The 27,775-nt window shown below is 44.9% G+C and overlaps 1 protein-coding gene across 7 annotated transcripts in view; it reads left to right on the top strand.

Annotated features, from left to right (window-relative positions):
• The window catches only part of DIXDC1 (DIX domain containing 1), a 30,467-nt gene extending 2,766 nt beyond the window's left edge, over positions 1-27,701 (top strand). Inside the window, exons 1-21 of one of the 7 annotated variants that reach the window (XM_048968140.1) lie at positions 400-471; positions 3,206-3,335; positions 4,071-4,196; positions 4,735-4,984; positions 6,585-6,638; positions 7,152-7,259; positions 13,930-14,042; positions 15,202-15,350; positions 17,120-17,209; positions 17,316-17,369; positions 17,530-17,580; positions 18,547-18,651; positions 19,145-19,198; positions 19,702-19,806; positions 19,885-19,956; positions 20,640-20,726; positions 20,886-21,047; positions 21,169-21,235; positions 23,299-23,407; positions 23,932-24,040; positions 24,899-27,701. In XM_048968140.1, the coding sequence (XP_048824097.1) occupies positions 4,121-4,196; positions 4,735-4,984; positions 6,585-6,638; positions 7,152-7,259; positions 13,930-14,042; positions 15,202-15,350; positions 17,120-17,209; positions 17,316-17,369; positions 17,530-17,580; positions 18,547-18,651; positions 19,145-19,198; positions 19,702-19,806; positions 19,885-19,956; positions 20,640-20,726; positions 20,886-21,047; positions 21,169-21,235; positions 23,299-23,407; positions 23,932-24,040; positions 24,899-24,979 (1,896 nt within the window). In that variant the 5' untranslated portion in view covers positions 400-471; positions 3,206-3,335; positions 4,071-4,120 and the 3' untranslated portion in view covers positions 24,980-27,701. Of the gene's footprint in view, positions 1-399; positions 472-3,205; positions 3,336-4,070; positions 4,197-4,734; positions 4,985-6,584; positions 6,639-7,151; positions 7,260-11,007; positions 11,728-13,929; positions 14,043-15,201; positions 15,351-17,119; positions 17,210-17,315; positions 17,370-17,529; positions 17,581-18,546; positions 18,652-19,144; positions 19,199-19,701; positions 19,807-19,884; positions 19,957-20,639; positions 20,727-20,885; positions 21,048-21,168; positions 21,236-23,298; positions 23,408-23,931; positions 24,041-24,898 lie in introns of those variants that run through there. The other 6 variants (XM_048968136.1, XM_048968135.1, XM_048968137.1 and 3 more) reach the window with 6 other exon arrangements.
• The last annotated feature ends 74 nt before the right edge of the window (positions 27,702-27,775 follow it).

Raw genomic sequence — 27,775 nt, 5'->3', positions numbered from 1 at the left:
ACTGGCTGGAGATTTGCAATAGAGCTGCTGCTTTTCTTCCACCTGTGGAAAATATTAGTTAATGGCTCTTAGTTGTAATTATCTGTAAGGGCTCACAGAGCATGAGATAAAGTGCTGACCCTGATGACACCATATGATGGGCTGTGGAGAGAAAGCACGAAGTAGCTCCTGATCTCAGCAGTATGCTTTCCAATAAGCAGGAGGTCTGGGAGCGTTCTTCAGAGTATGTGCTAGTAAAGTGTTATAAAATGAAATCCTGCACTGCAAAGTATGTTTGCTAAAGAACCTGTAGTTTGCTAACAGAAATGCCTGCATGTTGTTGAACTCCTTCCAACTGCAGGTGGCCCCTAGTATCCAGCTTTCAAATTCTCTTCCACTGTGAGAAGTCTGTTAGGGCTTCCAGAGTCATTTAGATGCAAGCACTCTACAGTGATCTGAATCTGAAGCAGTCTGGGCTCCAAGTTCCTGCAGGTAGGAGAGTTACTCTTCCAGTTTCAGAGTGCAAGGAAACCTGGCCTTTTTTTGGAACGCAAAGCTCTGTTAATATAAATAGGATTAAGCTTAAGTCCACCACAATCCTGATAACCTCTGCTCTGTATAGCAAACCTTAGGCTGCTTTGTTTTTCCTCTGAAAATCCTGTTTTTGAAAGAAATGTTGGTGTGGGACTTGAGCTTAGTGTCTTCTCCATTAAGTCAGGATTTAGGGAAACAAAAATTCAGACCAGCATGTAGAGAAGTAGCAGGAATCTCCTTGGTAGCAAATGGCTGAGCGCAGAGTTACTCAGGGAAAAGAAAGGACAAGCTAGGATGAACCACTGCTGTTCCCTCTCTGATTGCTCTTGGATATAGCTGTCAGCCAGGAGTTGTTTGAGGTGAATGGTGTGGAGCTGCTGTTCTCCTGGCAGGATAGAGTGTAGCAAGTCTTGTTTTTTGTTTTTATGTGCTGGAAGATAATACCTGGGGCATTTTTGCTTTGCAACAATTTAGGACTCTTGGTAAAGTCACTAGCTCTTTAGTTTTGGGATATAAAATCAGGAAATACTGATCACTCCAACCATCTGAGCTTACACAGGAAAATCTTACGCTTTAGTGGAAAAAATATGTACTGTAAGTCTGCTAATGAAATGTCAGCCTCCAGTGTTACAGCAGCTGCTGCTATGAAATTCTCTCCTTTGTGGTGGTAACATTCATCTTTCATTGCCTTCAAGTCCTCCTTTTAGCAGCACTGTTAAAAGTTTAAATGTCCCAGTGATTTTCTTTTTGTTCTAACGATAACATTTTAATTCTTGTGCTTTGAAGACATGGAGACTAAAAGATTGCCAAAATGCTTTCTTATGCATGCATGAGGAATGAGAGAAAATAAAGTCTTTTTTTTCCATGGACTGGAAAAAGTATTTGAATGGAAGAGTCAAATAAACTCCGGTGTAAAATTGCAAGCTTTCTGTAGACAAGAAGGGATTTTGCCTCTGTGGAATTAATATGAGAGAACATTCCAGTTCAGAACTTTGTAAAATGATTTGAAAAATGACAGCAAGGCAGTCAGCCCAGTTGTTAGAAGGAGATTACTTCCCCAAATTACACAGGCTTCAGGTACAATTTTCATGCAATTCCATTCAGTAGGTCTTTAGTATTGAATCTGGATAATTCTATAATAATGTGCTATTGTAAACAAGCCTACTTTATTTCTACTGGTACTTGCTTGAATAAAGCTTTATTGAATATAAGTAATAGAAGGATTGTGCTCTGCCTAGCTCTGGAATCAGACTGTTTTGAGATTGGGGGCGTGCAGATCCAGCATCAGTTAAAATACTGTTGCAAGACGCAGAACAGCTTCTTGCAGGCTGGCAAGAATGATCATCGCTGTTCTGGAAATCGACTCAGAATCATTCACTTGTACAGGAGAGAGAAGTTAGCAATTGTTGATTCTTCACAGTCCCCATTAAGTAGAAAGTAACTTCTGAAACAGGGCAGGCAAAACTGATGTGCACTGTTGCCGTTAAAAGCTTTCAGACTCAGTCCATGTGACAAGGCCATGTCTGCTCCAGCAAGCGTGCACCAGCTTTTCCAGTTCTGCTTTCTTTCCTTCCAAAAGCCAGCAGCAATCCCTGAAGCTCGCATCCTCTATCCCACTCTCCATCTCCGCTGAGTAAGCAGCAACAGCCTCATGGAGGTCCAAGCACCTTTCTGAGCCAGCAGACTGAGCCATGGTGTGGTTAATGTTGGATTTCCTATGTCAGGATAATTACAAGTGAAGCCATGATCAGATTGTCACTTTGATGGGTTGTAAAAGCATAAAATCTGACATTGCTGAGATAATACGGAATGAAGTCTTAAAACCTGCTGCATGGGCAGAATAATGGGAAGCTTAGTGAAACAGGATGTAATCCCATAAATGGATCAGTTTGTTTACCCTCTGTGTGCTACACCAGCCCAGCCCAAAGAGATTTCAGTGTCACCAGAGCCCCTGTTGGCTGTGGAAGTGCTGCAGGGGTATGGTGGAAGGAAAGGCATTGAGGACCTTTGGCTTGCTGTCCCTGCACTTCTCCCACTCATCTGAACCTTGATTTTTCTTCCCTGCTGGCAATGCTCACAGCTGAATGAAGCAGCACGTAGTGTGACCCACTGGAAAGGCAGTGCTTTTTGCTGTCACGTCTTGCAGATGGTTAAGTGTTGTGGCAAGCCAGTTTGCTGGAGTACAGGGCTTTGTGCAGACAGGAACTTGGTCTTCTAGAAATGCTGATGCAGTTCTATGGCAGTGGAGCTGGGGGAGAAGCTGTACAACAGGGTACCCTTTCCCTGCTGAGTGGTGCATGTTCCCATGAGTGATCCATGCTACAGGGTGTGCTGCAGGGGAAGGCTGTTTTATTTTCCAGGAAATCCATCCTCGTTTATTTTGGTAGATAGTAGAGTTTAATAGGAAATAGCACAGATTTTTCTTGCTTCTGCACTGTGGGTTTTCTGCTTTATAGATACCTTGGAAAAAATGCAGTCGGCAGTGGGGCCATGAAATGCAGTGAGCAAATCAGTTCTGGCACTGTTGTGCTGCCTGCTTGCTCTTCCTGCCCTGGCATGGAGCGAGCTGCACCACAGTGTGCCGTGATGTCAGGGCCATGCTCAGCAGGCTTTGGGGTTCAGAAAAGTAACAACTATGCAACTCCCCTCTGAAATGGCAGTGATGTGCAAATGTTTTGTTTTCCATTTTCAGCAACAGCTACAGGCATATGTGGCCTGGGTAAATTCCCAGCTGAAGAAGAAGCCAACAATAAAGCCAGTCCAAGACCTGAGACAAGATCTCAGAGATGGAGTCATCCTTGCCTCACTTATTGAGATTGTAGGTCAGTAATGCCATATGGCGCTATTTTTCATCTTGCTGTTTTAGATCTCTAGCAAAATGGGCTGGTCTTGGCTCTGACATCTGTTGGGCAAACTGGAGAGTGCTAATGATGGCAGTGGAGCTTGTGGGGAGGGTTACTTGGAAAGAAAACCATCGTAAAGCAAATCATAAAGACAATTCCATTAAAGGCCATATGTGTTCGCAGACAGCTGCAACACAGCCAAATTGCAGACCTTCTGAACTATGTTTGTGGTCTCTCAGGTATCACGTGACAGACACGTGGAATCCTTTCCAGGACCTAGTAACTCCCACAAGGCTGGAATGGAGTTATAGAAGGATTTATCTTACAAAGGACTGGTGTTAGTGTATGGCATTGTTGGAAGAGTGATCTGCTTGCTGTGATTCTGATATTCATAAGAAGTGAGAGCAGAATCAGATTTGAGGGATAATTCTGTCTCTCTCTCTGCAAAACAGTGTAATATTTCCACTCATAAGGTCAGTGGATCAGGAGTAGTCATGGAATAAGGAAGTACACTTGAAAATGCTTCTTTGCTGATAATATACTGTAAAGTCTGCTTCCAACCTAGCTATTCCTGGTACAAGGAGTAAGCAGGACAAGAAATGCATGTCTTCTTGCAGTCCCTGACTAGACGTAAAATCAGCCCCTACATCTATTATCAGTGCTTGAAGTGACACCAAACACTATTCTCTGTAATAAAATTTTTTGCTTCTTCAGCTGGTGAGAAGCTAAATGGTGTTCAGGTCAACCCTACCAGTCAGCAGGAGATGAGGGAAAACGTGGAGCAAGTCTTACAGTTCGTGGCATCAAAAAAGATTCGTATGCATCAGACATCAGCAAAAGGTATGAGCCTGCCAGTTGTCACAAATGATTCTAAGTGTTGAAGGCCTAGTTCTATTTTTGTTCCATATGAAACAGACAAGATGTTGATTTGTGGAGGAGGGTTTTTTCCCGTGTAGTTTAGCAACAGAGTGATAAAGAGGTGACAGTCTGTGTCTTTTTTTTCCTGCTGGTTCTATTTTTCAGACACCAAAGCAAATAACCAGCCCTCATACTTCCAGTGCCTGTGATATTATTTTAAGGCTTTCAGAAATTATAATATTCTGTCATTTAACCTGCTGGACTGTTAGTTGAAAATGGCCACAGGGGGAGGAAGGCTCAAGTCTGCTCAAAGAATTGAAACATGTAATCAGTAGGTGGCAGTCAGTTTGCTCTGAACAAAACAAGCAGAGCTAAGCGTCAGTGCTATAACACAGTTTCTCTTTTGCAGTCTTTATTTACTGGTGTGATCTCACTCAATTACATTCATGCTTGTTGGTCAGATGCAGCTCTGTGACATCACATTAACGTTACTGTCCTTGGCTTTGTTTGTATTTTGTAGATATTGTCGACGGTAACTTAAAATCTATCATGAGGCTGATCCTCGCCTTAGCTGCTCATTTCAAACCAGGCTCCGGAAGAGCCGTGAATCACAGCCCTGCTGGCACGATGGGGAAGAGCTCAGCAGCATCGTTTTCCAGTCACAGGCCCCGCTCAGCTGCTGCAGTGGCCCAGGGGGCGGTGGCTGCTCTGGCAGATGTTCGCCAAGACGTACTGCAGTCTGGCCGGGATGTCTTCCGGCACAGACAGAGGTAATGGATTTTTCCTACTTATGTGTGGTCAGACTGTGTTAGCAGGTGGACACGATTCATTTCAAAATAGATGCCTCTTTATCCTGACAATTCCTGACATAGGGCAGCTCTTAGATTGTGTAAACAAGAGACAAACCACTGCTGTCTCACTAAACCCCGAATTGGTGGCAGCCTAACAGGGGATTGCTGGTCTAGACTGGATGCCTCATAATGAAAATTACAGGTATCTCAGGTCTTTTTTGGATTTTACAGCAAATAACTGCTGAACATGTGTTCACTGAAAAAGAACATGTCTTTATGTCCAAGACAGAGGAACTTCTGCTGTCTCATCTTCCACAATTCAAGCTGAACACAGTGCCATCTTTGTGCTTTCTTCCTGCAGGGTTCCCATTTCAAATGAAACAAAACTAACCTCTTATCTGCAGATACTGTTTACAGGTCTGTGAGGAGTTATTGCCAGAACTGTGGGTTTGGTCCTGTTGTACACGTTCATTCTGCATTCGATGTTGCTGTTCTCCCCAGTGTTCCACTCACTGCTGTGTTGGCAGATGCAGTGTTGTGTGTTGTTAATCAGATGATGCATCCTACCATGTAAATGGAGGAGTTCTGGTGATAATGAGGGGAAATTATCCATGTATGGAAGGAATGTGTAATTCTGAAAGCACATTTAACACTTGCAAAAGGTGCAGTGTGGATTATAATAGTAATGACATTTAAATGAAGGCCAGATGGCTGTCTTTTGAGGGTTTCGTTTACACAGCTGAAGGTCATTTGCCCATGTTATATTGGCTTAAGGGTGTACCCTTAAACAGTGTGGAAATGAGGTTGAAATTGTTTTGGTTTTTTTTTTTGTTTTGTTTTAATTAATATCTTTTATTAAATGTTAAAGATTTATCTTGCAAAGATATTGGGTCAAGAGTTCATCACAGAAAAAGTCTTTATTCTGTTTGCAAATTCTGCTCTTTTCCTTGCCTTTACAGAGCTTTTCTGGTTCTGTAGTCACAGAATTAAGGATGAATGCATCACCTTCTTTTTACATCAGTCTTTAATATTCAGACCAGTTATCTGACTCGAATGTCTGGGGTGGGGAGCAGAACAAACCCCACCACAATTCAGGTAGAAACATTTAGAGACCTGCTATTCCACTTGGACTGACAGAAGTTCCTGGCGCCAGGTGGGATCCATGGGATCCACTCAGGGCTGCTGAGGGAGCTGGCAGATGTGGTTGCCAAGCTGTTTTCCATCATCTATTAGCAGTCCTGGTCATCTGGAGAGGTTCCAGCTGAATGGAGTCTTATTAATGGGATGCCCATCTATAAAGGTCATGAGGAGGATCTGGGGGAACTACAGGCCTGTCAGCCTGACCCTGGTGCTAGGAAAGGTTATGTAAGCATCATCTGGATCATCTTGGCTGCAGTCTCATGGCATGTGCAGGACAACCTGGGGATCACACCCACCCAGCATGGGTTCATGAAAGGCAGATCCTGCCTGACCAAACTCACCTTCTTCTATGACCGGGTGACCTGCCTGGGGGATGAGGGAAGGGCTGTAGATGTGGTCTACCAGACTTCAGCAAAGCCTTTGACATTGCCTCCCACAGAATTCTCCTGGAGAAGCTGCAGCCCTTGGCCTGGACAGGTGTGATCTTTGCTGGGTAAAGACTGGTTGGATGGCTGGGCCCAGAGAGTGGTGGTGAATGGAGTTGCATCCAGCTGGTGACTGGTCACTGCAGGCTTGGGGCAGAGTGGCTGGAAGGCTGTGTGGAGGGAGAGGACCCAGCGGGTGTTGGTGGTAGGTGGACAGTTGGACTAGATGATCTTCGACCCTAATTAGAGAATCAGAGAACTGCTCAGGTTGGAAAAGACCTTCAAGATCATCAAGTCCAACCTCAACCTAACCATACTACCCTAACTCTAAAAACCCACCTCTAAATCCTAATGATACTATGATTCTTGAGTTTAAAAGGGGGGTTCTGTTTGCCTTTGTTTTCCTCTCACCAAGATGATGAAGTAGAGCTCCCTGTAAGAAAGCTTTCTTAGTAGGAAGTTTTCTAGATGTTCCCTCCTTCCTGCCTTTAGCTTTCTTCCCTTCCTCCTTGGAGACCAAAAGAATTTCTGCCCCCTACTAGATGAGGCATCATCACTCATTCTGTGATCGTTAATTCCAGAAACAGCAGTATGGATGAGGAGATTGAAACCCCCTACTGGAGTGTTCGAGCACTGGTGCAGCAGTATGAAGGGCAGCATAACATCCCCTTGGAGCCCCAGTCCTCCAGGTAAGGAATTTTATTGCCAAGTCATGACCTCTCACGTTCATTTGTCAGGCACTGCCTAAAATGCCCTTTGTTATTGTGATGGAAAAAATGTGGAGGAAAGGAACTTAAACCAAGCAAATGTTGTTACCTGTGGAAATAGAAGTGAGGGGCATGTGGATTTGAACAGCAGTCAGAGAAACACACCAGTGTTTAATCCAGTCTGGCAGTCCCTGGGAGATCTACAGCTGTCTTCATCACCATCATGTCCTCATCCAGCAGTTTCGACTGTTTCTAGATTTGCAGTTATCTCTATTACCCTTCTATCCTCCAGGCTTTCAATCTAAAATGCAATACTTAACTATTTGGCTGAAAAATCTCCTGCATAGTGCTTTGATGCCTCAAAAGTCAGAGTTCACTATGGTTTCCATTGGAGTTGGCTTTGTTCTTTAAAACAGGACTTGGATCTTGAGAAGTACGTGTTCTGTGCTATAAACAGCCTTCAGTTTCCTCACTGCACAAGTTAAGCAGCACCAAACTGGGAGAAGTGGAAAGCTTTCTAAAAAATAGTCTGCAGAAGCCAGGACTGGTTAAAGTGGCATCATGTAACATCATTTCCAGTATGAGGTGGTAAAACTTGCAGTTGTTAACCTGGTTAGTGTGTGCCAGTCAGAACACACACACTGGTGCCTTGCATGCTCTTCTCACTCCTCTTTGCTTTGGGGAATAACTCAGAACTCTGCCCCCATTTACTTCAGCAGGGAGGGGGAAGGGAGAACATGTGTCTATGTTTATTTTCATGGATATAGGAGAGACAGCAGAAGAAAAACTGTATTATGGTGGGGGAGCTGATTTACTATGGGTGGATTCCTAGTAAAGGACAGCCTTTCTCTTTTTCCCCAGATAGCGAGAAACTAGCTTGCACACTGACTGAGCATATTAGGTTTCCCTCTGGGTACAATGCTTTGCTCCATTTAAGCTCTTCTGGAGCACACTAAGAGCTGTGTGGGCATGGTTGCAGCTCTTTGAATCACACTTTCCTGTTCCCACTGTAAGCCCCAACTCAATTTCATTGCTTCTCTTGCCAGGGCCGCTCCCTGAGAGTCTCAGCTGGGCTCTCATTTGCCCTGTTTGTGCAGGTGTGAGGAGGTTCATTTTCTTAGGGCTGATTGCCACTGACAGTTTCACAGGACACAGAATTTCTCAGCTCCATACTATAAAGAGGCCTCTGAATACCTGAGCATTAGGATCACTTGTCCAACAGAGAAGAATGAAAGAAAAAGGAAAAACCAAAAACAACACAACCATTTGTACTCAAAATTTGTTGTGTGTTAGTGTGAGGTCTGCTTTAAACATAGGCACACATGTCTGAATGGGTGTGGAAACTCCCTGTGAGCCAGTGCCTCCACATGATGTCAGCAGAGTGTACTTCGAAGTTGTTGCTCCAGGGGGAGATGAAAGAAAATTCTGGTCCAGAACACAGCATTTCATAGAATTATAGAATCATAGAATCACCAAGGTTGGAAAAGACCTAAGAGATCATCCAGTCCAACCGTTCACCTATTCCCAATAGCTCCCACTAAACCATGTCCCTCAGCACAACATCCAGCCTTTCCTTGAACACCCCCAGGCTCGGTGACTCCACCACCTCCCTTGGCAGTCCATTCCAGTGCCTGACCACCCTTTCTGAAAAGTAATACTTCCTAATGTCCAGCCTGAATCTCCCCTGCCGTAGCTTGAAGCCATTCCGTCTGGTCCTATCACTAATGACATGAGATTATGGTTAATGTCACAGGACTTTGGTGTTAATTCTTGAACTGTGATCTCAGCAGGACAGTGACTGAGCTATGCTACCTCCCTCCACTCACTGTTCATTTTAATGTAGCCATATTTTACAGGTGCTCCCCTGTCCTGTCAGGCAGGTGTTCTTGGACAGCAGCAGTTTGTGGCTGTATTTTGCTGTTCAGCGAAACTGTGTGTGCACATGCTACATTGCTTTGCTTTTTCCCTGCAGTGCCAAGAGTTCTTTTGCCATATGGTAATGGTGATATTGTTGCTGATAACATAACATGGTGAGAGCCTTTATGATAACACTGACTTCTAAAATTTACTGTGGATTCAGAAAATATTGTGCTATCCAGCTGAAAATCTGAAATAAACTGTCTAGCTTTTTTAGTGAGAACTCTTGCACTTTTTTAGTCTGTTTCTGTTTGGAACTTTTAAGTGTTTTGTTTTCAGGAGGAAAAAATAGCACATCTCTACATTGTGGAGCATAGTGCATCTTGCAGGCATTGTAAATGTGAGCTGATGTGGGTGAATAGAGGCCTGGGGCCAAAATAGTGAGGGCTGATGTGTTTGGCAAAGCTTTATAGTGGTCTAATTCTGGAAACACTGTGTGATGCTTGGGAAGAAATAAGGAAGAAAAGCACAGAAACACTCTTCGTGTTGCCTCATTTCATTAATAGGAGCTGCTTATCTGGAGTTTAAAATCTTGAAACTACCCAAAATTGTTCTCAGCAATCAGTCTGCTCATTTATCTGTGCATAAGGAGCAGAAGGGGGGGCCTGAGCCTTTGCAGGCTACCCAGTGTTTTTCTTATCCTACAGTTTTGCTAATCCTGTGCTATGGGATGCACGGAGAGCTACTGGCAGCTCATCAGGAAATGATCAGAGATTGGATCAAGCTGGGGCTAAAACAATTTTAATTAAAACTGGGAATATGCTGCAATATGTAATTAAATTTTAATCACAGTATCTAGAGAATACCAATATTCCCTAGCTATCGTGCGGATTTTTGTTACCTCAGAGGTGAGGGTCAGAATCTGTGCTGTGTTTATCAGCTAGGAGACAGACTGGGAGAGAGATGTGAGTGCTGGGGTCTCTGTCGCCCAAGGACAAGACCGTAGCTGTGAGGGCTGCTGACAGAGGAGGCACGATGATGCCTTGGACTTTTTTTTTTTGCATGCAAGACCCCAGCTGAGGAATAGATCCAAGCTGCCAGGCAGGAAAACTTTTCACTGTAGCCTCCAGTACTGCCAGCTACAGAACTTGTGTGTGAGCAAGGAGAAAGCAGATTGGGGCTTATCCAATGCTGTTCACCAGAGGCACAGCAATTACAAACACACAGGTTGGCTGCTGAATTGCAGGAGGAACTGCCAAGCGGGGAAGGATCTATTTATACCAAGTCTTATGAAATCAGGAATATATATATATTGCCCTGTTACAGGGCACCAGTCCCTGCCTGGTGCCTTAGAAATAAGACTCAGCAGCAGCGAAACTCTGTATCTTGTTTTGATGTGTTGATGCTCACAGTGACCTTGCTTTCTTCTAGCTCTAGTCAGTGGTGTGCCCAAAAAAACCAGGAGCAACGTGACCTCTGGCTCCTGGCAGTGTCTTCTGCTGGCGGCAGGTTCTGTGGTGAAAGTTAGATTCTCGTTTCTCTTCTCTTACAGAGGAATTTCTGAGCTTAGCTTTGTGAACTGGCTGGGAAACAAGCCATTGTATTAGTGAGATGATGTCTGTACCAGCAGCCACCCCCTCCTAATAATTGTGCTGCTGCTGAGCCTGTCCCAGGGCAACACTTCCTCTCCTATCAGCTAATTTCTGCATTAACCCTTCAGGGAGTTCACAGCCTGAATGTCAGAATTCCCAGAAACAAGATATCTAATAACCATATGTAACAGCAATGATTCATGGAAATTTTACCAAAACCAGGCTGATTCCCAGGCCACCGAGCTCCTTGCGCATCCCTCCTCCTCTTCCCTCCCTTTCCACCAGCCCTCCCTCCCCCTCCCTGAGGCAGGCATCTCGGAGAAAGGCTCTGCCTCGCACAGCCGTGTGACAGCAGGAGGGAGAAGGAGCTGGAGCCAGCGAGGAAAAGGAGCCGTGCGCACGGCTGGGAAGGACTGCATGCCGTCTTCTGAGCCAATATCTGAGTCTGGAGGAGCAGGGAACCCACTGCCTGCAGGGGCACTTTCTCTTGGCTGTTCACTGGCATCTGCAGCAGGTGCTTGGAGTCTGAAGAAGACAGAATGGGATGAGAAACGCCACTGGCGAACCAGATCAGTCTTGTGATTCAAACAACTGGGTGTGCAGCTGACCAAAATGCAGCAGCAAGAGACAAATAACCTGGGAGGAAAATCAGCAGAAGCAAAACCCAGGCAGCAGAATTTCCTGACTCTGCAATCAAATCTGTGCGCAGGGGCTGCTAATCTGCCATCAGACGGTTTCTTGCAAAGACCCTGAGGTTTTTTGGGGGTTTTTTTGGGTTTTTTTTTTTTTTTTTTGGCTATGAACATTTCAGCTAATGTGAAGCAGTCTGGCTTGTAAATATTTCTCCAGTAGTTTGACAGGAGCTGGCATCTTCTGCAATGAAGTCTGAGCATGTGAAGGAACGAGGCATGTCTGTAGCCCGAATCCTGAGGCTTCCCAGGAAACAAATTCTGTGAGGCGAAAGGTTAAAGTGGGATCATGGGAGGGAAGCAGGTCAAATGGTGAGCGATTGTTGCCGTTGTCATTTGAAACCGCAGGGGTGAAGTGCTTATTAAAATTGTGGGAGTTCAAGCTTATCATTGGGGCTGTTTTCCTGAAGCCTGGGCTGTGCAGATACTGACATCTCTGGGACTCAGCTGAGCAAGGATTTGTGGGTTAAGAATCCAAGAGGTGGTAAAAGGAATAAAGTGGAACAGTTTGCATCATAAAACTGAAATAGCTTTAATTTCCCAGAGTGTATTTCTGCATGCCTTGATCACGAATTATGATATACTTTTAAGGGAAAGTCGGGTAAGTGGATATTTAATGCTCTAAGTGACTTGGCAACTAGTAGAAAAAGCGTAGCAATGTTTTCAGCATTAATTCATTGATGGCATAATGAATGGGACCACCTGACCTCTGCTACTGCTTATCAGGCATCTGCGCACGTTTCAGTGTCACTTTCACTGTTTGATGTGGGTTTAGAATTTGTTTCTGGTGCCATGTGGGCTCTCTGGCTCTTAAAATAAGGAAGCTGCCGAAAAGGGGGACTGTGGGCATAGGAATGTTGAAGTGATTATCTGTAATAATATATGGTGTGAAAACCTGTGGTGACAGTTCAGCCTATCCCTGCCCCTGCTGAGGGCGCTTGTATTTCATTTGGGCTGTGGATCCAGTTCTGAGAGGAGTGAACCTGGGAAGAGGGGGAATGTTATTTCCATGTTCTGCATCCCCTTGTTTTTTTTATCCTGCATGTTCTGTTCACTTTTCCTTCCTGTTCTCTGCTCATACCTCAGTTTTGTCACCTTCTCATCCAATAGTTGCTAATACTGTTTTTCTTGGACATCTCTCATCCTTTCACCTTTAGCGTGCATGAGAACCAGCAGTGTGCTTCCTAGTGGCCATATCAGGATGATGGCATGTTCAGAGTCTCCTTGGGGAGGAGAAATGAAGATCTCTGGCTCATAGGAAAAAAAAAAAAAAAAAGTCTTTCTGATACTGGACATGTTAGATCAGCTGAGCTCCTGCTTTGTGCTTGTGCTATTTGAAAGCTCCACCTATGATCCTTATTGTGTAACGCAAACCCAGCTATACTTACTGGGCTCTCAGACAATTATTTTACGTTGTGTATCCATTCAGTGACAAGCAGTAACAAGCAAATGGTTGAAAATGTTGTATATAAAATGTGTCTAATTAAGTATTGGTGTAATGCAGTCTTCCTGAAGGTAAACCCTTGGGCAAAGTTAGGTGGCCTGGAGCCCTTAAACAACCACACACACCCTGTTTGAGCAGGACAGAACAAGCACCGTGACTGTTAGAGATCCCCATTAGAAGGTGATTAATTTTTCACTTACTAAATTGCCTTCATCTCTTCCTTTAATGTGGTGAAAGTCCACTCTCTTTAGACCTTTAAAAGTAGGTTGTTTTAAGGTCTGTGGTGTAAATGAAAAATAAGCCAGCGCTAACTTTGGTAATGGATGAGCCAGAGATGCTAGCAAGTAGTTTTCATCTATATTGCAAAGCTTTTCTGATTCTGGGAGAGCTGTGGAATATGTAGCAGCAGTGCTGGGAAGATGCAGAAGGCAAGCTGCTGGAGTGTCTTATTTTTCTGAACCTATTCTATTACTTCCACATTGTTTCCCTTTTGTTCTCTGTGCTTTGTTTCCATGTTGAGAATGAAAAATTAACTCCTGCTTACACTTGCAAGGATTAGTTCCTGAGACTTGGGAGGTATGCTGAATGGGTCAGTGAGCTTCAGCCACCTTTTGATGTTGTCTGGGTGATGCATTTCAGAAGAATTTCTGAGAAAAGGTTGAGTGTTTGGACCTCACAGTCATCTGAGATGGCTCCAATGAAGCTATTAGGGTACTTTCAAGATCTTTATACCAGGGATGTCCTGGATGAGTGCTATCTGACATTTAAAAATATTTTGCCTTTGGAATTTCAAGTTTGTTTTCTTATTGCATTGATGCTTTTAAAGCCCAGAAATGAGACACGAAGAAAGCTAAGGTGGCTTTTTGTTTAGCTTGCAGTATGCAAGACTTGCTATAAATTGCTTCTGAGCAGACCTTTATTACCTCTGTGTGAGTTATGTGCCTGCTTCAGTTTGCTGATGACTTCCCTGCCTGTTATGCAGAAAACTCTCTTAACAAGATTTCCTGCATGTTTGCTTTTAGCTGAGAGTGGTGTTGATCAGTGCACTGAAATAACTGTTTCCTCTGCAGTCTCACATCACCCAGTCCTGTCCATAGCACGAAGAGCGAATCCACTGTAACCCAGTCAGAGGAGAAAGCAGGATTTGTGATTATCCACACTGAGGAAGCAGAAACTAAAACAGGTAGTTTGCTGATAGCGCTTAACAGCTCACACTTTCACTGGGATTTGTTTGCATTTGTTTACTGAAAAGTTCACCAGAGACTGAAATGCATATAGAGAGAGCATGAATTCTCTGCAGAGAATGGGACACTGGGCAACTAAACATAAAGCAAAATCTCAAAAACTTCTAACAGTACAGTGGTGCCAGTAATATGACAACGTTTGTGAGGGCTTGCTAAGCGATACTTGGAAAACAAAATGTTCTGGAGAAGGTTTAAGAATCACATATAACTTTCACTGTAGGGTGAGTGCTTTAATCACAGTATCATTAGGCTGTGTTGAGAGAAAAAATAAAATTCCTAAAGACACAGTCCATGTGAATCTGTAAAGCCTATGATGCAGATCTTGATTTTGTGGAGGAGTCTGTGTTTACAGTGCATCTACACATAGGTTGAGTGACTCTTTGAAAGGAGTTGAAGTGTTGTTGTATTTTCATTGAAGTTATTGCTGTATTTCCACAAATGCCCTGTGATATGATCAGTTTACACTTGAAATTTTCATACAGATTGAGGGAAATGCTTTCAAAGAAGTTTCTGAAGTGACTTTTTTTTCCTCCTTTCCAGGAATGCAGCTTAATAACAGCTCTTTCTGGTTAGACTCTGTCCCAAGAGCAAATGGCAGAAGCTCTCCTAGGAAATACTTTGCTGCCTCAGCCAGTATAGTCTGCTTCACTGCTTTTCTAAAAGTATTTGATGACTACCTCAGCAGGTGGATTAGCTGGCAGGCCATGGCAGGCTCTTTAAATTATTAGCAGCACTCTGTGTACTTGCTGCCCTCTCATTTGGGTACTGCAGCTGTGTGCCTGCTGATGCACAGCAGCTTGAGCTGACTAGTTTCATCTTTGATCAACTAAGTAGCAACTAAGTAGTCATCAAACCTCAGCAGGTACAGCAAAGTTAATGGAGGGGAAGGATACTGATCGTCTTTGATGCAGGCATATTCAGGAAAATTTCCTTTGCATGAAGAATGAGGAATGAAACCTTGTAACACCTGTAGCAATTTCCTTGATGCCAGTTTGTATGTGATTGACATTATGGACAGCAGGCAATTAGTGTTGTGCAAGTCTTTTCTATCTATGTAATGAATGGCCTTAAGAAACATTCAGTTGTTCTTTCTTCCAGAAGAGATAGAATCTCACTTCCAACCTGAATGGCAAGCAGGGAACCTAGGGTCATGTTTGGAGAATTCATGGGAGGAGCAGCTATTGGAACAACAGGATCATTTGGAAAAGGAAATGGAGGAAGCAAAGAAGATGATTTCAGGTTTGCAGGTAATAGATATTCTTCTCAGACAGCTTTTCGGTACGCACTCATTTTCTTTCCTTCAGCTGTAGCTGGAGTGTAAATTATCTTGCATCTGAGTCTGGAACTTGAGAGCTGAGGAAGAGTCGTGGCCCAGGGAGGTCTCCTGGGGCAGTTGTCAGGAAGTCAGTTGGTTAGTGGGGATGGTGGCTCTGTGTCTCTGACCTCTGTATGCTATTGCCATGCAAAGCAGATACATTACCATGCAGAATGGTAAAGATGCAGTAGTGTTTTCCCATGGGCTGAGGTTCCCATTCTTCACCAGAGCACTTATCAGCCTGCAGGTTTTGTTAGCAGTCTGGAAGAATAGAGCGGTCTTTCTGTGACTTGTGATCAGAAGTAATGCAGAGAGGCAAGAAATGTTGAGAAATCAATGAAGATTCACAGGCTGGTCAAGGGGCACATAGGTGTGCATCAGTCTTTCAGTGAACTGGGCTGAACTATAATGTTTAGCACACCCCTCTTCAGCCAATGACCATTTATTTGGGGGACCTTTTTCTCACTGCCCTTTTCCAGTCCCTTGGTGACCAAATGACCCTCAGCCCAATATGTTTGTGTGATTCTGTGTGGGGAATAGAGCCCCTGTTCCATATGGTAAAGACCCTGAACTCTCTCGGAATATTCCTTTCTGTTTGTGCTGGGAACCATCCTGGCTTTGAATTGTAAATATTTATGTGCCAGTAAACAAAGCAGAGATTGTCTGAGAAGCATAGGCAGCCGGGAGGGGCTTTCCCTGTGGACAATAGGCAGGACACAAAAGGCTCCAAAAGAAAATATATGCTCATGCACTGGTAAAATCCGGTTGCATTATGTGCCCACTGGGAGCAGGGAGAGACAGCGCAGGAAGGACTGGCACGTCCAGTTCTTCCATCCCTGGCCCCATGTCTCAGGAGTGAGGGTGAGCAGCTGGCACTGCTGCTCCCTTATCATCTAGGAGTAGGAAGAGGCAGCTGATATTGCTAGCCAAGAAATTGATTTAATTGATTATTCTCCCCCCGCCCCGTGCAGCATTTTAGAGCTGCCAGTTCATTAAAGTTTGACTGAGATACAGGGGCCTGATCTATGCATGCCCCATAAGGAGCTAAAACCACAACAGTTTTTTATGTTCTTATGTGACTCTTGCTTCAATGTCCTGCTGGGCAGACTTTGGGTTGCACTCAGGGAATGGTTTCCCTAAGAGCCTTTGCATTAACTGAATGCAGATTGCTGGCTGTTTGCTATTCAGCAGCAGTTGCAGCACTCAGGGGGAAGATTCTGTCAGCAGGCAGAACCTTGAGTCTTTTGGAGCTGGACTGGAGTATTGCTGCAAATTTTTGTTTGTAGCTATAGAATTTAAATAAAGTAGAAAAGTAATTTAAGGGGAAAAAAAAAAGGCATTACTTTAAATTGTTGACTCTTGCAACATCCTGGCACGTACCCGTATGTCTTTGAGTCCTAGAAGCTTGGGACAGAAAGGTCAATGTAAAAAACACCAACTAGAGTAAACCAGTCCTGCCAGTCACACTTCCTACAGTACAGGATTATCTATCCTTAAGGCTGGATTCAGTTTACTATGGAGATTGTGGCGTCTTCCCATAGACATGGCCTACTTGGATCTGCTTATGGAGTTAATGCTGTGCTTCTAGAAACTGTTGATATGTCCGACTGTTAGCCAGGTCTGTAGTTAACCTGTTTTTCCTTTAAAAACCTCTGAAGAGTTTTTTTTTTTTTTTTTTTTTTTTTTCCTTCATCCTCTCAGGCTTTACTGCTCAATGGCTCTTTACCTGAGGATGAGCAGGAAGGGTCCTTTAAACTTTGTGAACATGGAGCCTGCCCAGAAGAGCAGCTGGTGAGCACACTGTTGTACTTAGGTTTCTCTAACTGAGCAGCTCTAGGTAATATTCTGCCACAGGCAGGTGTTTTACACAGTAATAATCATGGGTTTTTGTGTTCAGATCATAATCCGAAGTCGTCTGGACCAGAGTGTGGAAGAAAATCAAGACCTAAAGGTTAGAGGAATTGATTTTCTTTTTTTCTCTCACACCTATAATAACAGGGGCTTAAGGAGCTGCTTATTTGATTTGCGTGTGGGAAAAGGAGAACACAGGCATGGGTTGAATCTGAACAGGTGAAAAGATGCAATTTAATCAAATTCTTTTGGATTTACAGAAGGAGCTGTTGAAATACAAACAAGAAGCTCGAAACCTACAGGGGATAAAGGTAAGGAAAGGGACACTTCATCAAATATATAAACATTAAAGCTCTGGAGTTTGCTGCAGCCCAGGAGTAGGGCAGTCAGCAATCATACATTTCTGTGGAATCCAAGAGAATGGAAGGAGCTGTATTAGGGCAGTTGGAGGAAGGGTATTCTATGCTCTGTTTCTGGTTCTTGGGAGAGACTGCAGTTAAAGTCACTAGGAGTGAGGCGTCCTGGGTTCTGTTTCTGTCTTCAGGGTTGGAGTAGGCGCAGTAGGATCAGCCAAACAAACTCTTGACAAGAGGGAGTATCCTTGTCCTCTTCAGCCGCAGCATTCTTCACCTTTTTGGCTTGTTTTGCTCAGTTTCTCCCTTTAGAGTTATGAACACTCATAATCTGCTCCTAAGCAGAGGTATTTTAGAGCTGCCTGTCAGCTTTCTGTGAAGGAAGACAGCAGCACCTATCCAAGGTGGAGCTCTCAGTTTCTGGGCAATTTCTAACTGAGTTAGGAATTACAGAATTAGTACTGACTGTGGCCTCTTCAGAGAGGATTTCATTGCATAATTAGATCATGCTGAGAATTTGTTTCCTTGTGTCCCTCCCTGACATTGGCCTCTTACTACCCTCTGGCTGCTGCAGTTGTGTGGCTGGAGAAACTAGCTGTAGGCTGCTGTACACACCCTCCAAAGACACTGCTGTTTTCTTCCATAAGGGAGAATTGTCAGGACACTTCTGAAGCAGAAACTTCAGGAAGAAGCAATCACTCCGTCACAAACATCTAAACCGTTAGCAGGGAAATTGTCACTGGGCGAGAGCAAGGCAGAAGGGCTCTGAGAGGCTGTTGGAGCAGATGTCTGTATGTCTTCTGCTCTCTCAGGCCTTTGACAACATTTGAGTCTAGCCTGTAAGGCCTAGATCACATCTAGATCACTTCCCATGGAAAGGTCTCTGCCTTTGTCTTGCACTTACCCATCAATGTCTTTTCATAGGATGCTCTACAGCAGAGGCTGGCTCAACAGGATGCTTCAGTTCTTCAGCTAAAGCAGGAACTGCTGAGAGCAAACATGGACAGGGAAGAGTTGCACAATCAGAATGTGAGTCACTATGCTGCTGCTGAGATTATTTTAGAAAGAAAGAGCTTGGCAGCCCTGGGAATTCCAGCAGCCAAAGGATGGGGTTTGTGGTTGCAGCATAGCTTTTTAGGTCATGGGATAGTGAAAGACCAGTCAAAGGTCTGTGCAGTAAACACTGCAGACTCTACTAGCCAGCTGTGGAGTTCCCCATTCCTCACCCCCCACTTCCTGTACTCAAAGGCCTTTGGCTGAAACAAGGAGACTCCCATGATGTTTTCAGTGCAGTTGCACTGTTCCTTCCTTATACCGCTCCCTGCACTCACAAGTAGCACGTTGACAGGTGGAGCTCCAACATGGTGTCTGCCTGAAGACAGAAGTGCCCTGTTCAAAAGCTTGCTGCCCTGGAAAGCAGTCTAGCTTCTTCAAACCCTGCCTCCTGTTAGCACAAGGCACAAAGAGCTTGTTGCTAACTCTTTAGGAATATACACTTCACACCTAATTGGTTTTTCTTCAGGTTGATCTTCAGAGGAAGGTAGAAGAGAGAAACAGGCTGCTGGCAGAATACAAAGTAATGGAACCTCTCTCTTTACTGGGGGCTTTGCTGGGGACGGTATCTGGTGGTTCTCCTGTGAATGTGACTGCTCTCTCCCTGGCAGCCTTGTGGAATGGCACTGTGGGCAGTGAATAAGTTGCAATAGCCATGCATGTTTGCTATGAGAAGGAGGGATCAGATAATTCTTGTGTTCCTCCCCAAACTCATCTTCATAGTGTATCTTTCATTGTCTTGCTATTGGCTTGCTGAATGTTTGATGTGCAGAAGCCAGGTTAGAGTCTGTCACTTGGATGCCTACTGATCCCTCATCATTCTGTTTTCTCTGCATCAGTTGTCTGGCCTCAGTCATGGACCTTGACTGGCCAGGGGGGCTCTAGGTAACCTTTTCAAACAAGGCTTTGATACTCAGATCTAACATCTAGCTAAAAGGATACAGACTGTGTAGGTCAAGCTATAGAGTACATATTCCTGCCATAATGATGATTGTGAGCCTTACCACGCTTTGATTCCCGTTACAGAAGGAACTGGGCCAGAAGGACCGACATTTACAGCAGCATCAAACCAAACTGGATGAAATGCTTAGGCAACTTTCTGAGGCCAGTTACCAGCAGGTGTGGAGCCAGGTGGGCTGCTGATATCCTAAGAGCTGGTACTTTCCCTCTGTGGCTCATTTTGTGCTGGTTCTTCTGTTCCTTTTACAGGTGGATTTGGAGTGGGAGCTGGAACACAAAGAGGCTCTGCTAGCTCACTGCATGAAGAGAGAAGCTGAAGAGGTATGGGAAGCAGAAGCTTTGGTCGACACATCAGACTGTTGGACTAGTATTTGCATTCAGCACTCTCTAGCTGCCTGTCTTCAGAAATCATATCCATCCCAGAGAGGCCAAGCTCAATATAGTCTAATTGACTGTGCCCTAAGCAAGGCAGGCTTACTCCCACAAAGCATCCATCTTACCACAGCTCTCAGCAGTGAGCTCTCTGGCATAGCTTCTAGTGTCAAAATCATAAGGGAACAATGAGGAGAGCACAGGATTAAGTGAAATCCTGGATTCTATCTCCAACTCTAATGCAGGCTAGCAGCTAGGCCAGGACTTACCTTCTTATCTCCTCCTCTTCCTGGTGACACAGCTATTGAGAACTTGGAACTGTTTTGGTGGAAAGAACACCAGCTCCAGTATCTGTCAGTGCCTGCACAGTCTAGAGTTTATAAGAGTCCTCTGAGGCAGTAACAAGGTATTTCCTGTATCTGCCTGTGTTTCCTCACCCACACGTGAGAAACCGCACTTATGCTCTGGCCTATAGGACTGTCTCCACACTCCTTAAGTGAATGCATTTACCTACTAGAAAGTAAATAAATCTTTTTCATGCCCTCTCATCGCTTTGAAGTTGGCAAACTGAGACCTATAGGGAATTCCTAACACTTGTATTCCTGGCATCACATGCATCTTCCACTGAACAGGTGATGGCATATAGCAGTCGCAATGCTCAGAGCAATGGCTTCCTTCAGACAGCAGGAAAAGGAGCTGCTCCCACAGCCCACCAAGGGGTAAGTGTATGGAGGGATGTTTTCCCAGCCAGATTGAGGTGAGGGCTCCACGTGTCCTGGAATCTGTTAAGGGCTATTTCTCCTTTCTAAGGCCTGTGGCTTTAGATGGGAAGAAAGCAGCCTGGAGATAATCTGATTAGCTTTTGGTCTCTTGGCAAGACAAATGACTTGCAGCTCGTTCGTGATGCACTTCGTAGCCTGAGGAACAGTTTCAGTGGCCACGATCCACAGCACCACACTATTGACAGCCTGGAGCAGGGCATATCGAGTCTGATGGAACGGTTACACCGCATGGAGACACAGAAGAGGCAAGAGAGAAGGGTAAAGGTTTCCTACTGCTTGCTTCTTAATTTCTGCCCTTCACACAGAACCTTGAACTAAACTACCACTTCCCAACTGGGAAGTAATACTTCATTTTCACTATTTTGGTTTCACATCCTAGATCCGGGGGAAGTCGCCGGCAAGCAGAGCAACAAATGAGTGTAGAGACTCCTGGCCTCCAAACTCCAGTAAGTGTCTTTCAGTTCCTCTTCTTCCTGAATTCATTCCTCAGTTTTCCTGGGCAAAGTCTGGGATGCAGCATCTCCTTGGGAATCTGCCACCTGTTCTGCCCTTCACCAAAGCTCACTATCCTCACTTTGGCTGCTTGGTGTTCAGGCAAAGGAAGGAGATTAGAGACCGTCTATAGCAGCTTTTTTGTGAAGCACCATTACGCTGTGAAATGTCTGAACCAGTTGGGTAGTACTGCAGTAGAAATAATTACCCATGGGATGAGCTGGAAATGTAATGTTATTTCATCTTTCCTGCTGGTTTGCACCATCTAGTGGACGCATAACTGTACAGATTTTTCTCTTCTTGCTTCCCCCACAGTGTCTGGCTCCTTTCATGTATGTGGAATAGCACAGTTTCTGACATCATGTTTTGTGGCTTCAGCTGCAGCAGCTCCACATTTGCTTTTCATTGTAAAGGCTGTTTGTTTCAAGCTTTGGTTATAAGTATTTCCTGGGAAGTCTGTGAGGGAAGCTGTAGAGCTTTCCAGGTACTGGGGAAAGGCAGAGGCCATCTTTTAGCTGCATTGCAGCATCCAGCAACAGGGTAGCCTGCATGTACAGGATGTGGAGAAAAGCAGGAGAGAATCACAGAATCGCCAAGGTTGGAAAAGATCATCCAGTCCAACCATCCACCTATCACCAATAGTACTCAGTAAACCATGTCCCTCAATACAAAATCCAACCGTTCCTTGAACACCTCCAGGGTCGGTGACTCCACCGCCTTCCTGGGCAGCCCATTCCAGTGTTTGACCACTTTCAGAAAAGCAGTATTTCCTAACGTCCAGCCTGAATCTCCCCTGGTGCAACTTGAAGCCATTTCCTCCAGTCCTATCACTGTTACATGAGAGAAGAGGCCAACCCCCAGCTCACCACAACCTCCCTTCAGGTAGTTACAGAGAGCAATGAGGTCTCCCCTGAGCCTCCTCTTCTCCAGACTGAACACTCCCGGCTCCTTCAGCCACTCCTCATCAGCCCTGTGTTTCAGACCCCTCACAGCTTTGTTGCCCTTCTTTGAACCCACTCCAGGGCCTCAATGTCTTTCTTGCAGTGAGGGGCCCAAAACTGGACACAGTACTCGAGGTGTGGCCTCACCAGAGCTGAGTAGAGGGGAAAGACAGATACTCAGAAGTCTGAAGGGGAGCCTGGGGAGGATTTGTTGGGTTCTCCCTGCTCTCCTATAAACTGCAGATTTTAGGGTCTCTGCATGTGTACTGTACCTCTCCCTTTCTCATTAAGCCTCAGCAGGCTTCATCCCCTGCCCTGCAGCAGGAAAATTGAGTTTTGTGGCCATAAACTTAAAATCTCTCAGGTATAAAGAGTTCTAAGAGGTGGCTCCAAAAATTTGTTAGAAAACCTATAACTTGGTGTCCGTTCTGCTTTCTGCGTGCTGAGAGTTAAAATTGTAGAGTTCCTCAGTGTGAAGCTTCAGCTATCAGCACAGCACACTGAAAGGGCAGGGGAAACTAGGCAATATCCAGAGGGGAGAGAAACACAAATGAGCAAAGAAAAATATGTGCACAAACACTCATCCTGAGCAAGCTGAATGGACAGATGGGGAGGAAATAGGTAACCTTTTCCTTTAATGATGGTGATCAATCAGACCATCCTGCTCTATGCATCTGCAAGTGAAGGCAAGTGGTGCTGTCGTTTGCCTAGACAGTAGGATGGATTACACTCCAGTACCTTCTCTTCCAGAAGGGTTTTCCTGTCATTGCATGTAGAGTAGGTGGTAAGCAGCAAGCTCCTCAATAGGTAGAATAGGAATCCTGGAAGGCATTGGTAGGAAAATCTTATAAGCTGACACATTTGAATTTGTTGTTACCTTAAAATCCAAAGCTTTTCATTAAGCAGAGGAATACCTGGTCCTTCTCAGGGATAGCCACTTCTGTAAGAATCTCATCCCACCTGGAGATTCTTTGTTCCTGATGGCAAGTTTGATGCTGAGAGCATCTCTTGTCTCCTGTTGTGGTGTGAGACAGGTTGTTCTCCAATTATTGTGCTCTGGGTTCTTTTCCTTGCAGAACTGCCTCATTCTCACAGCACACCTGTGATGAGTACCAGTGCCTGCACCAAAGTGTTGTACTTCACTGACCGCTCCCTCACACCTTTCATGGTCAACATACCAAAGAGGTGAGATTTAGTTTTGCCTTGCTTTGATTTGGGAGGTACTTGTTTCCTTGAGAACATTAGTCTGATCTCTTCTGGGTATGGTCACCACTAGCACAGGTTCCCTTTAACTTAGGCACTGGATTTTATACCACTGACTGAAAGCAGTCCCCTAGCTGATATGTTTGTTTTAGAACCCTAGGAAATTTTTTGTTTTTTAATTAACTTCAAAGAGAAGGCATCCAAACAGTTCTGTTCTGGCATATAGCACAGGACTCCTGTGCCAAAAAACACATCAATCAGTGCGAATGGGAAAGCGAGAAAGGCAGTTTCGAGGTGGTTCCTAGAAAATTTGGAGGAAATTCTTCCTCTGAAGAGGACCTTGGGGTTGACAGGAGTGTTCCTGGAGGGGCACGCTCTTCACATCCCTGTGGCTTATGTTCTGAGAGCTTAGCCTGACTTGTGCTTGTGACCCTGCATGCCATACAATAACACTTGAGATGAAGCCTGTCCAGGGTACTAAGGGTAGTGTTGGATTCTTTTTGCAGGTTAGGGGAAGTGACTCTGAAGGATTTTAAGGTAGCTATTGATCGTGAAGGAACCCACCGGTACCACTTCAAAGCCCTGGATCCAGAGTTTGGCACAGTCAAAGAGGAGGTAGGTGTGCAATTTCGCTGTTGGCCGTTGCTGGGTTCAGTGTTGTGACACAGCCCTGGAGACCTTGCTCACATCACTTCTAAACTAAAACAATCTTTGTGTCTCCAAACAGACAGCCAGGTTCCACAATTGTAGGTTAAGCTCCTTCTTCTGAGAAGCTAAAAATGAGATGGTTTTTATCCTCAGCCAGAGCAATGATACAAACGTGACTGCTTGTCTGGGGTTTCCAGAGCCCTATAGGCAAAGGCTATTGGCAAAACACAGGCTACGCTTCTGGCTCTTACAGTGGCTTTATGAAATCTGTTGCAACATTTATTTTAAAAACATCCTCCTACGTCATTTTAAAGGTCTTTCAGAGGAGCTGTGTTTATCTTATCTGTGTGCATCTTTTCCTTTGTGTGCTGAATTATACCTGTTTGAGCTTAAGCTGGTGTTGGTATGGATTGGATTCATTAAAGGTTATTCAGGGTAGTTCCTGTTTCACAAATTGATGAAGACAAGTGCAGAGGGCTACCTTCCCTTGGGAAGGGTCAGCTGACTATTTAGCCATTCTGCAGAAACAGATGGGAATTGTGTTCTGATGGATAAGAGATGTGTTTCCTGTGTTTATTTCACTTTTTCTGATTAAAAAATAGTAATGACTGTTAAGGTTGAAGAAGGAGCCAGATCTGGTTTTCAACTTAAAATCTGAAAACATTGAGATGTGTCAACGTTGGGTGAGGTGCGTGTTATGTGAGCTGTGTTGTAGAATTGTAACTTGGAAACTTGGATCTCTGACTTGATGCCTGCCTCTAATGCTATTCACATGTGGGAGAGCAGTGACCAGACTTCAGATGTGACTGGACTCTTCTTTCATAGGTATTCCATGATGATGACATCATTCCTGGATGGGAGGGGAAAATTGTGGCCTGGGTGGAAGAAGACCATGGGGAGAATTAATCAAGCTTTTAGGTCTTGTCACTATGGAAACCTGTGACTGGCTGCTGAGCTCAGAGAGTGACCAAAAAGCATGTGTGCTGGAAGGAGTCCAACGCAAGCTGCCAAGAGAAAGGGCTTCTCTGCAAACAGCGGGTAATGCACGTTGTGTGCACGGACGGCTGGCATGGACACCTGGCTTTCTGTGGCCAAATACAGACAGCGTTGTGGGACTGAAACAGTTATCTGTGGGAAAGAAACACCTTGCTTTTTCCTGTCAACTAAACCCTAACGGCCTTAATGATGCATTTTTCCTTTCCCTTGCTTCTCAATTCCTGCTGTATGTGCTGCAGTCTGTGAGCTGGGCATCTCAATCTGGTTTGTTTTACACAGTACTGCATAAATCTACTCTGATGGCAAAAATGTGAAGCTTTGCCTTTGTGAGTCTGAAGAAACAGCTAGATTGTGCAAGCAGAAGGTTTGACCAGCTTTGGTCTTGAACGTGCATGTGTTGCAGGAGCAGAGTGAACTTTGTGGACAGTCAGACTCAGCAGACCTGGGGAAGGAAGACAGTCTTCTGGAGGTTTTATGCATGATCTGAAGCAAAGATCACCAGCTTGGCAAAGCTCCCTTTCTGCCAAATTCAGGCTTCTGGTTCCTAGCCTTGCTTCTCCCATTTGTCCTCCAAAGATGTACTTCCGAGGTCCTCTGGGTTTGTTTTGTTGCCATGGGGACTGTGGGATCTTGGTACTTAACTTCTCTGGTGAAAGTTTCCGTTTTGGGAATCAGCTGCTTCCCCAAGGTACTCTTAGCCCCTCCCCCCTCCTTGTTAAACCCCTCTCTGCACTCCTGCTGCCTCCTCTGTTATCGTAGCAACTGATTGTCACCTCCTGTGCACAGGCATCACTATGCTACTGTCTGCTGGTTGCTAGAGCCACCAAACATCAATACTCTTATAAGAAGTCCTGTCAGTAGCACCATTTCCTTGCTATGCCTATTGCTGGGCTTTCTGGAGGAGCAAGGAATTGAACAGTTGATTGAGAGGATCTGAGCCCTGAGATCCCTGAGGCTCTGTGGGGTTTGTTTTGCTTTTTGTTCATTCTGTTTTTCCCCTGCTTTGCCTGCCTCTGTCCTCCTGCTGCCTGTCAGCTGTACTTGCACAGCACTGGCTCTGGTCTGCAGCAGACACTGTTGATTTAAAAGTTCAAAAGGCAAGTCAAGGCTCTGCTCATCCTCAGTCCATGTGGCCCTTTCATGGGCTGCCCGCATGTCTGTACCGTGCATGAGGCTAGGAGGGGGTGAACCTGGTTTTACTGTTTTATATTAACGTGTCCTTTTGTAAATATGTTACTGTTCGGAATTATTTTGTACCAGTTTACATTGTCTGAGGACTGTGGATATTTTTATACCAGTGCAAGTGCTTTCTGTATATTTCTGCACGCATTATACGGTGTTTTACTCTCTAGTGGATGCTGAGATGTTTTGTATGGTCTTCTGTTCACACAACACTGGGTTTGACTTTATTTTACTTTGGAGATCCAACTAGTTCCTATTGGATTTTATGTTTTGCCAGCTTATACAGGCAGTAAGAACGCTATTTCTTCTTTCACTGCTTCACTGTCCAGGAAAGAGCTCAAGGATTTCACAAGGCCCTGTGCCAGTCTGGCACAAGATGGCACGCCTGTATGATTTGTTGTGTGACTTTTTCTTTACAGACAGAGGCTAATATCAGTAGGAGACCTCATCAGTGGGCAAGTTCATCGGTGGGTGCAGGGCAGGGGAACCCATCTCGCTTGGAAAAGAAGGATTTGCTTCCTCCCTGGAAATAGTTTTCTGTTGCATGATCTTCAGTGGGTTGTTAAGGACAGTGTGGGGTTGTTATATTGGAACCAATTGTTGTATTTCAATTGCAGGCTTTTTTTCTCAAGTGTTTCTTCAGTTTCTGCTCACTGATTCTATTTCAGCAAGAGCCACACATTCAGGATTTTATGGAGACAGTTTTCAAGGTCTGTAGTTGCCAGTTCCAGTGGCCAGTGCTGTTTGGTGCTGTTATCAGAGCTTCTAATGGACACCTTGCCTTTTTCCTACGGGAAAAGACAGATGCTAGCTGATACAGGAGGCGGTCGGGAGTCTCAGGCTTGTTCTTAGGGCAGTTCAGGTGACACCTTGTGGGCACACATAGCATGCTTACTGAAACTCAAATTTGGCCAAATGCTTTCCAGAGCAACAAGGAGCTTCGTACTTGAGAAGGAGGAAGACTGAAGACTGTACCTTTAATCAGTACTGACATCACACGTAAGCTGGGACAAAACAGGTGTTACCTGAGACAGAACTGATGCACTGCTCTGTTCTCGAGCTCCTGGATGTGGCTCCCTGTGTTCGCAGAGCTGGCACTGAAGCAGAAGCCCCATTTTGCCACGCTCCCCTCAGCAGCGCTGCACTCACAGGCTGCTTGTGTTCAGCTTTGTGCCATGGCTCTGCAGCCCTCCCCAGCCGTTTACTGATGTTTGCTGATTTATAAGGAGTTTGGAAGTGGTAATAAAGGGGCAGAGGAAAGGGGGAAAGGCCTCTGTGGGCTGCTGCTCCTCGTTGGTAACAGCAGCAGCTGTTGTGCCGATGTGGAATTTGCTGCAGTAACTTCAGCAGGTTTATTATACCGCACGTACAGCAGGAATTCCATTCTGTTGGCTGGAATTCGTGTTTATTTCTGCCCGTCTGCCAACTTACTCACCTACCCCTATACTTTTGAACTGACGCAGTGACGCGATCTATGCTAAATTATATTTTTGTAGAAGCTCAGGACGTGGCGCTCGCCATTTC

This window comes from Lagopus muta, chromosome 22 (genome assembly GCF_023343835.1).
Source record: "Lagopus muta isolate bLagMut1 chromosome 22, bLagMut1 primary, whole genome shotgun sequence".
Taxonomy (NCBI): domain Eukaryota; kingdom Metazoa; phylum Chordata; class Aves; order Galliformes; family Phasianidae; genus Lagopus; species Lagopus muta.
Note: the sequence above shows the minus strand (reverse complement) of the source record. Positions and strands in the feature narration are given on the sequence as shown.